Here is a 12,527-nt window from a genome sequence, read left to right as displayed (position 1 = left end):
CTGATGCCCTCTTCTGGTGTGTCTGAAGACAGTTACAATGTACTGACATAAATAAAATAAATAAAATAAAAAATAAAAAAATAAATTAAGAAGAAGAAGAGGAAGAGGAGGACGAGATGGTGGTGGTGATGTGTGTGTGTGTCATGGCTCCATTTAGATCCTGATTTTGAAGAAGGAACCTATAGAAAGATAGTTTGGCACAATTATGTAAGTCTGAACACAGACTAGATAGAAGAGATGCTATATGTGATAAATCAACATGTGGGTGTGTTGGGTAACTAGGGGCTTTTTAAGTGACCTACAGTGACATACTTAGGGGTCAAATGATGTGATGTTTAGACTGTGCTTTAAAACTCGAATCCCCTATCCATCAAATTCGGAGTTAGCAATGCACGGAAGAACACATGCAATAGTTACTGAGGACATAAATGTCCACAGCACATACTCTGAACTTCAGTATACTTGCACCTTTCCCCTGAAAATATTATCTATTTCTATAAAGATCATTTGGTGCTAATGATACCATAATGTGTTCATAAGAGAAAAAAGAAGCTTGTTAATAGTGTATAAAATAATCAATACCAAGAGTAAACAAATAAATAAATCTAACTGACCTAACAAAATTTTTTTTCTCCGTGTATTTAAATAATCTATGCCTGGACTGGGAGTGTGGCTCAGTTAGTAGGTATTTACCTAGCATGTGTGAGGCCCTGAGTTCAATTCCCACCACTCCTGAGGTAGAGAAAGAGGAATCAGAAACTCAAGGTTACCCTCAACAACATACAGATCTCCAGACCAGCCTGAACCAGAGTGTTCATCTGTCTGTCTGTCTGTCTATCTGTCTGTCTTTCCCCCTGTGTGTGTGTGTGTGTGCGCAGATGTTTATGTGTGTGCATATGTGTGTACACGTGTATGCACAGACCAGGGGCTGACATTCTGTATCTTCCTCTATCACTTCCTACCTTGCTTGTTAAGTCAGAATCTCTCACTGAACCTGGAATGCATTAGCTAACTAGGCTGATGGGTCAGGAGGCTTTGAAGATCTGCCTGCCTCTGCCCCTCTCCCACCTTCCCATCCCCCACAGTGCAACATTACAGGAGTATACGCAGCACCTGCCTTTTACATGGGTGCTAGGAATCGGAACAAGTCTTCATGCTTACAGAGCAAGCACTTTACCAACTAAGTCATCTCGCTATATCAAAATAAAATATAGAATAAATGATGCAAATTTTCATTTTCACCTAGATGAAATTAGTTAAGGGCTCGGCCCAGGCCACAAGTCAGATTCTTAAACACTCTGCTAATGGAGGTCTCACATTAACTTTTTAATATCCTTTCCTTTATTGGTCCTGCCTAAGAAAAACCACAATATAAATTCTTGTTTCTAAAAGGTATTTGTTAGCTTCCTATAAAGTATGTTTAAGTTTGAATTCTCAAACAGCTTCATTTGGTCTACATATCACTCTGCAAACCAGACAGCACACTGACACTGGCGCTGGCACCTGGCTTCAGGCCTCACGCAGTCATGCTCACACTCACAGGGTGGAGAACGCGAACACAGTGACACTTACAAATAGTTCTGCTAGTGTTTTTGTCCAAGGCTGAAGTTTTTACTTCTTCAAGTTCTGGATCAAAAGAGGAATAAAAAGCACTTTAGAGGTTGTTTTCTGTAACAATCCTTACATACTAACTAACATACCGCTGAACACTGCGTGAGCTAAGTCACAGCTGTCTGCAGTAAGATCATGAGAACTGCCGTCCTGCCATCAGTGCAGTCACTAGTCAAGGGACAGTCTCTGCCAGTCACTTACAGATTCCCAATGAGATGGGCTTCTGTGGTAAAGAGTGTAGGGAAACCCACCAACTTATACTGTCGTCATGGAAACCGCACCACCAGCTGCGGGGAAAGGCTCTGGAGTTCTAGAAAACTTCCTGACCTGTAATTCTCACCCATAAGACACAGAACCCCCTCCCGGGAGTAACAGCTATTCCACACAGCTCGGGGATGCTTACTAGTTCAGTTAAGTGCCATAGGCTAGGAAACCAGATAAATACAACAGAATCACACGTTAAAAGTAAGAGTCGGAAACAAAAACTACACAATCCAAGTGCACAAAATATGACCACCAAATTAAGATGGTGATATACATTAAATCTCAAATGGGTCAGTTTCCACAAGTCAGGCATGGTGGTGCACACCTTAGTCTCAGCTACTCAGAGGCTGAGGCAGGAGAAACACAAGTTCAAGGCTTGACTAGGATACATAGTGAGTTCAAAACCAGCTTGGATAAGTTAGCAAAACCCTGTCTCAAAATAAAAATTCTAAAATATGAGTTTTGGATATAGCTCGATGGAAAAGCATTCTCCTAGCACACCTTAGGTCCAACCCTAGTATTAATCCTCCATCCATCTATCTTCTATCCATCCATCCATCCATTCTCTATCCTTTCTTCCTTCCATTCATACATACATAATCTTCTATCCTTCCTTCCATCCATTCATCCATCTTCTATCCATCCAGCCATTCTCTATCCATCCACCTATACATACATCCTTCTTTCCATCTATCCACTCTCCATCCATCCATTCTCCATTGATCCATTCTCTATCCTTCCATCTATCCATTCATCCACCTATCCGTCCATCTGTTCTATATCCATCCACCCACCCTGTATCCATCCATCCATCCCCACTGAGTAGTTATACAAACCTAGGAGGCCTCCCACTCTCGAGGACCAGTGTCCTCATGCCAATCACAAAAAGATTAGGTTGGAGTAAAGCCTCTACAGTCCCTACAGTCTCTACAGGCTTTACACTTACATTGAAGTAGGTATATAATTCACAGAACTAAAGCTAAGGGTGTTAATTTTTTTTTATTTTAAAAATGTCTCTTTTCAATGCAATATAGCTTCTTAATTGGCCTGTATCTCTGGCCTGTCTCTTGGCATCTGCCACTGTAACTCACTTGCTAATTTCAACTGGAAACTGTAAACAGTTTCACAAAGCAGTGGAGAGCACAGGCTGCAGCACGTTGTCTGACCTCGGTCAGGCCACTCAGACTTTTTGAAACCATACCACCTAAAGCTGGGTTTAGCGCGTGTAAGGTGTATAGATCACGGGAAACATCCACTGAGTTTACAGTTTCTACGTTAAACAGTAAACAATTCTACCTATTTGTAAATTCTGGGAATTTTATCTCTAGGCTACATGGAGATTAGAAAACCTTTAAGAATCTTAAAATTGGAGCTAGAGAAATGGCTCGGGGGTTAAGAGCACTGACTGCTCTTCCAGAGGTCCTGAGTTCAATTCCTAGCAAGCATATGGTGGTTCACAACCATCTGTAATGGGATCTGATGCCTTCTTCTGGTGTGTCTGAAGGCAGCAACAGTGTACTCATATACATAAAATATTTAAGTCTTAAAACAGAATCTTAACATTTCAAACCTCAGCCTTGGTGTTCTAGAACTCACTACTATCTATGGCGATTTCCTGGGTAATGGATGATATAAGTCAAACCTAATTATTAAGTGCCCACACGTGACTTCCTAATTCTGGACTAGGTTTTGTTACCCTTTAAAACCTCTCTGAAACAGCAACACGCACATCTCACAGACAAGAATCTCAGCCCCGCAGAGGTGCAATATTTCCCCTGTCCTGAAAACACAGAGATAAGGTTCAACTCAGGCCCATGTGACCCCCAACACAAAGGTCCTGCAGAGTCCAAGCCCACCGAGCGAATGCTGGGCTCTGTGTTGCTCGCTCTGCAAACACCCACAGAGCTCCAATGGGATGGAGAGCCAGAGGCCGACCCGGAGTTTCATCCACGAATGCGCTTTTCTCAGAACCATAATCAAGACTTGGTCATGCTTAAATCTCTATACAGAAAATGCAGTCTTCTATTGACCTCTTAGCTACATGAAACACATTTTGTTAAATAAATTCCTTACTTTTGTAGCACATTTTCCTTCGTTTAAAATTTAAAACTGTAAAATTTTTTGAGGAATTCACTGTCAGATTGAGCTGCATTAGAATCATGACTTCAGAGTCGACTTTGCCGGTACAGGAAAGCTCGACCCGAAACACTGTTAAAAGAAACGAGAGAAAACACTTTAGTGTCCTAAAGATTAGGATCAATGCTATACAACATTTTCATCTATTTCTGCTCAAATAAAATAAACAAGCACATCTAAACAAGCGGATCAGACAGGCGCTTCCGGAGACCCCTTCACCACCGCTCTGGACACCTGCATTTCCTTCACTGCAGATCCAGAGGACTGAAGCAGAGCACAGGACACAGATGAAGGGACAGTTACTTCCGAGCCTTCCTTGTGACTTTGTTTTTAATATCAGTTTGTTGTCTGTGTTCTGCTTTCCAACACACTGAATCTCAAGAATCACGAGGCAAACTCGGCTGAGCTTACCAGTCTCCACAGCAACAGTAACAAAACTACACCACGGAAGGGAAGACTGTGCAGCACCAAATGCATTTGTGCATCGCTCCTAGCAACGTGAAGGGTATGAATGTCAAGAAGGTAGTGCTGACCACACCGTGTGGACTGCGGCCTGCAGGGCAGACATGAGATACCCAGAATGAAGCATGCCATCATTGTATCCCAAGGCAGGGAAAGCCTTTCCTGCTGTCTGGCTAAGAAAATGTAGGGAAACCAAAGCTGCACTGAACTGGGTGCCAGAGAGTTCCTGTTGGGCTTGGAGCCACGCCATAACAGATGGCCAAAAATACACATCAGCACACCACCAATAACAACTATATCCATAGTATGAGCAGACAGGTGCATGACATGTTTAGAAGTACTCTCTGTGGAAAATGTATATGTCATATGTGTATTTAGTAACCACATTTAAAAATTGTATCAGGGCTGGAGAGATGGCTCAGTGGTTAAGAGCACTGACTGTCCTTCCGGAGGTCCTGAGTTCAATTCCCAACAACCACAATGGTGGCTCACAACCGTCTGTAATGAGATCTAATGCCCTCTTCTGGTGTGTCTGAAGATAGTAACAGTGTACTCATATACATAAATAAATGAATCAATAAGTAAATAAATAAATCTTTAAAAAATAAAATAAAATAAAAATTGTACCATTCAAAAGCAGTACCCCTAGGAAATAAAGACATTGTTACTGGGGGAAATTATAATAAACCTATAAAGCCGGACGTGGTGGCGCACGCCTTTAATCCCAGCACTCGGGAGGCAGAGGCAGGCGGATTTCTGAGTTCGAGGCCAGCCTGGTCTACAAAGTGAGTGCCAGGACAGCCAGGGCTACACAGAGAAACCCTGTCTCGAAAAACCGAAAAACCAAAAAAAAAAAAAAAATAAACCTATAAACAAAGCTAACATGTTCTTGGCTATGAATTAAAAACAACACTGCCCTTCTAAATAGGCTTGGCTTCTAGAGGTATCAGGAATGTTAATGACGAAGTAGTAGATTTTAGAACATTTTGCCTTTTTAATTTATGATTCCTTTCTTACAAATTTCAAAGATATTCCACCATCTATGAGTAGTGGATCAGAGATTTAGATATTTCTGAAACTCTTGCTGACCCTCAAAAATTAACTTGCCCCCAGATCTGTCTTAAAGCCTCACTAAACTTGTGCCAATAATTATGGTAAATAAAACTGCCAGGAAAAGCCCTACAACATTCTTTAAAAATAAATAGACAATAAAGATGACAATAATAATTACACATCTACTTCCCCAACCCCTGCCTCCCAACCCCTGGAATCTTGAGTTTGTCTGTGGGGCACTCTCTTGATTAACGATTGATGTGGGAGGGCCCGGCACTCAGTGAACTATCCTTGTAGGGATAGGATGGAGGCAGCTGAAAGCAGTACGCTAAGTCTGTCTTTCCTGGCTCACCTGATAAAGTGCGTGGGACCTCCCCTTGAGCAGAAATATTGACCTGGGGCATGCCCATAGCCACAAAGTTGTCTACTTGGAATCCCAGCTTATATTCAACCTGCAAAATGAAGAGAGATAAAACATTATACCTGTGACAACAGAAAAAGACTTCATTAGTAAGTTCATTAACTAAGCAGTATGAAAGCTATTCACAGGTGGAATAAAAATCCACTCCCAAAAAGATTCCAAGAGCAGTCCTTTAATTCTAGCAGTCAGCCGTGAGCAGTAGATGGATCTCTGTGAGTTTGAGGCCAGTGTGGATTTTATAGTGAGTTCAAGATCAACCTGGGCTACAAAGTGAGACCCTGTCTCAAAAATAAATAAATAAAAATAATAAAACTGAAATCATACTAGGACTTTTCAGTCAGACAGAAATTCAACCTGAAGGCTACTGTCCATTTGGTACCTGGAACTGAACCACCCTTTCCCCTAAAATCAACAGTCTGGAAGGAAGCATTCAATCTCTCAGCTCATCACATCGCCATGGCTGCCACCAAGGGGTGCTAGAGAGCCATCACTTAGGTACCCTGGGCTTTCCAGCACTAAAACCTCAAGAGGATGCACTGACTATAAGGTATGGCACGTTATCTCTGCACAGGACCATAAAGCCGGGGGCGGGTGTGTGTGTGCCTGAGACAGATCAGCATGGGATCTAGAACCAGGAGGCCACGTGACCTGCACAAATGAGCAACTTTTCCAAGCTGATGACACAACAGGCCTGTGACACTGGCTCGGGACCCTAGGGCCTCGGCAGCCTCTCCCACTGCCAAGCTGCACTCCTTTGTGGTCATCAGCCTCCTGCCAACCCAAGGGTTTGCAGCAAACCCTCCTGAGCTGTCAGCACTGGTGGGATTGGTTTTGTTCCTGGTGTGAGGAACCCCACTGGCTGCACAGCCTCTCATACTCTCATCTCCCTCATGTTCTCCCTCAGTGTGGCTTTCCCCTCAGGCTCCTCCTCTTCTGGCTCATGTCCACTTTCTAGACCTGAGCACTGGGTCTGCACATGTGGCCAGTATCCCTGCCAGGCTCTAAGGCCCTCTCTAGACGTCCTGCGTGAAATCAGCCCCTCTACTCTGAAGCTCTCTTCTACTCAGTGCATGTCTCGGCCACTCACATGTCACACACAAGACTCTACACAGGTTTCGAAGGCTGGCTCATTCCGTCTCCTCCCATCTTTCTGTTAACTCTGAAATTCAGTGTTCGTTCTGACATACCACTCAACTTCTCTATGTCCAAAACAGACACAAAAATACTGTCCATTCCATCCAAGCCGCCAGCACTGCCTCTGACCACCAAGCCGCCAGCACTGCCTCTGACCACCCACCTCTGGTCCCTGCAAAAGCAGCTCTTTGTGCTCACTACTCTAAGTCGGACAACATTTACGAGGCATGTTTATGAGCCGAGGGCTGCGCTTGTAGAGGGGGAAAGCAGTGGTCAATTAAACTACTTCCTTCCTTCCCAGCACAGCCAGGATGCCGGGTTTCATGTTCCCACAGCCTGTGCCCCAGCAGGGACATCACTGACACAGTCATTCTGACACCTTCAGCTGGTTCACTCCCTCTTCTTCACACTTGCATGGCAGTGCCTGCAACCCCATGACCCTTGGCTCAGCTTGCTGAAGAGATGATGCACAGGATGACCCCCCCAGCCCTGTGCTCAATGGCTGCTCCTCTTCAAGCTCACCCGTGCTCCTCGCTGGTGCACCACACGCTACCTGCTCGGCTTCTTCACGTCCAGGAGAAACTCTTATTCCTTTCAGCATCAGGCTGACCTATCAGAACATCAACCCTCTGCACTCCAGTCCCAAGGATAAACCTTTCAACTTGTCTCTCCCTCTCCTTTTCCTCCAACTACCTACCTACTAGGCATACCCATCTGGGAACCTCAAAGGCTGAGGTTATAGGGTTATCAGACAGAGTTGAGCTTACCTGATTGCCAAGCTCCTCTCACAGATAAACACAGGCGCCTCACTGGGATACTGTCTGTGGGTTCTGACATACATAGGGGAGCCCCCTCTCATAGGTAGGCAGGCACCCCACTGGGACAGTGTGTGTTCCTAGCTAACAGACATCCTGGAGCCAGGATTTCTCACCTGGGAAGTGAGTTACTTGATGCCACATCCAGCTCCCCCTCTTGTCCCTGCCTCCTGCCAGGGAATCAGAGACCCCACTTCTATCACATGGGCTCGATGCCTCTCCCCAGAGACCCTGCCAGGACGTCCGTTTCTAGTGCCAGGGCCTGAGCTGTGCTTGAGGCCCACGTCAGCTTGCTGCCTCTGTCTGTCTGTCCACGGCATCAACGCTCTTCCTGAAGCTCCTTACCCCAGCAGCGCCCCTCAGTGCCCCTCTTGGACATCTGCTCTAACCTTTCCGTCTCCTTTACGACGTTCTGGTTATAAGCAGAGGAACAGCTGTCCGGGGACCAAAGCTAGGAAAGCAAAGAGAGGGCTCTGACGGCAGAGCCGAGGGCGAGCGAGGGCGAGCGGCAAGAGGAGTGGCAGGGCCATCTCAGTCTAAGCACACGGGAAAGGGAGAAAGGGAGGAAATGATGTTGCAAGTGGCGGGGACAAAACAAGGAGCGGAGCACAGGCAGAGGTGGCAAAGAGGCTGAGGGAAGGACTGAGAGAATCAGCAGCGGCTCAGAGGAACCCAAGGCAAGAAGCATGGAAGCCTGCCCTTTGCCTAAGACTTCCTTTGGACGGAGGATGAATGAACACGGGAAGCATCAGAAGGCAGTTCCCCCCTCACACTGGTGTCCTGAGGACAGCTGTTTTGTTTTGTTTTTTAATGTAGTTTTTGGAGTCAGAGAAGAAAGTGCCAATCACTGGAATACAACTGTCTCAACTTTGGTGTGTACTGATCTGTAAGGAATGCCATTTGTCGATCACCTTGGAAGAAAGAGATCTATTTAGAAAGTGCACCACAGCCTTACCCTGCGCCCCCCCCAAAAGCAAATCTGTGCAGCAGCTGTTTATCAGAAAATAAATGAGCCAAAATACTTCAGAAAAGTAACTAGAGAAAATATAAATATTTGAATAAGCTAAAAAATAAACATGTTTGGTATTTTTCCTTACTTGGAACACATGGCTGTGTGAAGAGGCAGATGATGAATAAAGCAACCCCCTTCTGGAACACATCTAAAGTGAATGTGCTTGCCTACAGTCAACGGCCTTTTAATTTCTCTGAAATTGCCAGAACTGCCTTTCTCACAGCTACTTCACTCCACTGGGACACAGCAGGCTGGCCCCCAGAGGCAGCTGCTGGAGCTCTGACAAGCTCCCCGCAGAATCTCCTGGACGGAGACCAAGGGAGTGGGTGGTGGAGTCCTCTGCCACATCCTACTGAGCCTCCCTCTGCCTTTTGGCTCTCTAGCATATCTACTGACACTTAGCAGACACAGTTGCATGTTTTTTCTTGAACACTGGGGAATGTTCTGGAACATACAAGAAACTAATTATCTGTTAAGACCGCCTCGCCGTCTACTCCTGTGAGAGAATCAATACCAGAGTTCTCCTCCCATCTTAAAATACAATTAACACATTCTCAACCACTCAGCAAGGCACGCGTGACATAGATGTTAAGAAAAGACACACACAGCTCCAGCCGCTGAGGAAACTAAAATCTCTGGCAAGACCGGTCACGTAAACACACTGGAGAACTCTACCAGCAAAAGCTCTGATGTGGGAACACTGATGTTAAAATGCCTGCAGTGTTCAAGTGATACACTGGCGAGTGTGGAGATCTCGGAAGCCAACAGTTCATCTTCTGGCAAGAGCTCAAACAGCCCAAACAGAGATTCTGACAGAGTGTTAGAAACTGAGAGAGACAGCCTTCCTTCTGAAGTCTGACTGTATCTCAGAATCAAGTGATAAGAGACCCCACCTTACTACGCCTGCCTTCTCGGGTGACTGCCATGTGAGCTCACCCCTAGCACCTGTTTCTTCAGCCTCCAGACTCATTTAAGCAAGTCCTTCCCAAACCTGGGTGTCAGTTTCCTCTTGCAGAGAATGACCAGAGCACAACTATGCGAGAAAATGATACAGTTATTTGAAGGGGGGAACACACAAAACAACACCAAGGAACAAGGAACAGTGCCCCTTTACCAGGACACACTGCTCACAACTCCACACTACACGAAAGCAGGAAGCACTTAGGTGTACATGTGCACACTGCACACACACATACACTACCTTTCTTTAGGACACAAGACTCAGGCAACAATGCCTGATGAAGACAGAGATCTAGATGGGCTTGCTCAGCATGCTCCCTATGACAACGGAAAACCTTCCTTTTCACTGTATACCTTTACAGGCTTCGGAATTTACATCATATCCATGTACTACCTACTCATACGATTAACTTTTTAAATAAACAAACTGCAATTAATCAGCTGTGCCAAAAATCACCAGATACTAGGACCTAAGAACTAGAGTTGGGGACTGTAATATCATCAAGAAGAAGCCCAAATGTATAGTTAAATACATGCTGCTAGCCAGGTGTAGTGGTGCACACCTTTAATCCCAGAACTTGGTAGGCAGATATCTGAGTCCAAGGCCAGCTGAGTCTACACATAGCCAGAGCTATAGAGTAAAACCCTGCCTCAAGAAGAGAGAGAGAAGGATTGGGGCGGGGGGAGGGAAAGGGAGGAAAGAGAGGAGAGGGAGGAGAGGGAGGAAAGGGAGGAGAGGAGGGAGGAGAGGGGGAAGGGGGAAGGAGAGGGGAAGAAGGGGGAGGGGGAGGAGGGGAAGGGGAGGAGGGGAGGGGGGAGGAGGGAGGGGGGAAGGAGAGGAGAGGAGAGGAGAGGAGAGGAGAGGAGAGGAGAGGAGAGGAGAGGAGAGGAGAGGAGAGGAGAGGAGAGGAGAGGAGAGGAATTTACCAGATAATTAGAGTTATACCAGTCCCTTCAGTGTTCCCTCTGCAAGCATATAGATTCATAGACGACCCTTCCAAGCTAGCTTCCACCATGACAGGTTCTCCACTCCCAACAACTTGAGGCTGAAGCCCATGGACAGGGCATCAAAACTTCAGATTGACACAAACTGAAACAACATCAGTCTCTAGTGAAACCTTAGTGATAAAGATGCTGAGGGTACCTGATGAGTGAGTTAGAACTCAGTTACCTGAGTGCTGTGAGTTAGAACACCAAACTTCCTGGTTTTGATTTAGGAGAGAGAGGACATGATGCTTTCAATGCACTTTGAAACAGCTCAAGGATTCATAGGCAGGCAGGGAGGGGAGTAAATGGTACAAACAGTATCATCTGGCAAATCTGGGGAACAAGCACATAAGGTCCCTTGGCAGTCAGAGGTGAAGAATTCACCAAAACATAAACGGCAGAAGTTGATAAGGGCCCCCTTCAGTATCTATGGTTACCAGGGGGACTCAGAACGGTGAACGTGGGAAGCTGCACTTCCACTGTGAATGAGAAACTTAGTTCAAGTCACCAAGTGTGTGTGGAAGAGCCAGCCAGCTCAGCCATGCTCCTTTCAGAGGAGCAGGCTCAAGACTGTATCTGTCAGCTATACACCTGAAAAGACCCAGTGCTCTATACCACCACTGACCCTTCTGTGGAGAAGAAGGCCCATCCTCAGGGACAGCCCTCGCCTCTGCAGACTGGGTGACCTGTCACGTGGCCTGCCGGCAGCGCTTACCTTGGACTTTGCATGCCAAGTGAAGTGCAGGAAGTTTGTCTCACTGGGCACCAGCAGGTTAAAGGACAGAGCGTAGTGACTGATGAGGTCATTCCTCACATAGTAAAGCTCTGCGTCAAGACCTAGGGGGAAAAGAAGGAAACGTAGTTAACCATCCAAATGTCTTCCGTGTCACAGATTCTTGCAGAGGGCAGAGAGCATGCATGAGAGCATGCACTGACGCACAAGTGTGCAGTGCAGTGAAGCTGCAGCCTGTGTGGCATGTGAGCTGCCTTGTGAAGCAGGATGCTACAGCTTCACAGCCCACAGAGAAACTGGCACTCAAAATCTAGCTCCCCCTCTGTGCCAGGATCACCTAAAACCACTCTGCCTTCTAGATTCGGTGCCTCTCCAAAGAGCACCAAAGAAGAAACATAAATCCTTCTCGATTGCTGGCCCACACTTAGATTCAAAAAGGAGGGAGACTACCTGCCCTGAAGTTACAGAAGGCTGTGAGCTACATGTGGGTCTGTGTTCTTAACTGCGAAGCTGTCTATCCAGGCTCTGAGGAAAACCTTTAAGCACTGCCTTCAGTGGAAAATTAACCTACTGTGAAAAAGATGTAAGATAATAATAGTAATAATAATAATAAAAACCCAAAACAACAAAAAGGAAAAGAAAACACCAGTAATGACAAAGCTAATGACTGATGCTACCAAGTCAGTGACCTTGAGTCCTGGGCACTGTAGACAAAAGTGGGAGGGAGGTATTATCAGCAAGTGTTAGAGACAGGCAAAAAGCCAAAGAACTGAAAGAACGGGGGCCTGTTAACTCCCTTTAAACATAGTTACTGTTAAAGTTTAGTCCAGATGTCCCTAGTGCTCAGACAGGACAAACAGAAACTTAAATGGCACATCCACTGAGCATGCACTGCAGGTCTGTATCTAAGGGGTGGCACTAAGGAGGTCACCTGGATAC

The 12,527-nt window shown here is 45.8% G+C and overlaps 1 protein-coding gene across 2 annotated transcripts in view; it reads right to left on the bottom strand.

Moving 5' to 3' along the window:
- The window catches only part of Ryk (receptor like tyrosine kinase), a 73,905-nt gene that overhangs the window by 35,220 nt on the left and 26,158 nt on the right, over nt 1–12,527 (bottom strand). For both annotated transcript variants that reach the window (XM_021171648.3, XM_021171649.2), the window contains exons 2-5: nt 11,571–11,692; nt 5,879–5,978; nt 3,949–4,083; nt 1,573–1,626 (exon numbers count right to left, since the gene is read on the bottom strand). In XM_021171648.3, the coding sequence (XP_021027307.1) occupies nt 1,573–1,626; nt 3,949–4,083; nt 5,879–5,978; nt 11,571–11,692 (411 nt within the window). The remainder of the gene's footprint in view (nt 1–1,572; nt 1,627–3,948; nt 4,084–5,878; nt 5,979–11,570; nt 11,693–12,527) is intronic.

The sequence above is a fragment of the Mus caroli genome, unplaced genomic scaffold (genome assembly GCF_978045245.1).
Source record: "Mus caroli unplaced genomic scaffold, Mus_caroli_1 scaffold_11, whole genome shotgun sequence".
NCBI classification, from domain to species: domain Eukaryota; kingdom Metazoa; phylum Chordata; class Mammalia; order Rodentia; family Muridae; genus Mus; species Mus caroli.
Note: the sequence above shows the minus strand (reverse complement) of the source record. Positions and strands in the feature narration are given on the sequence as shown.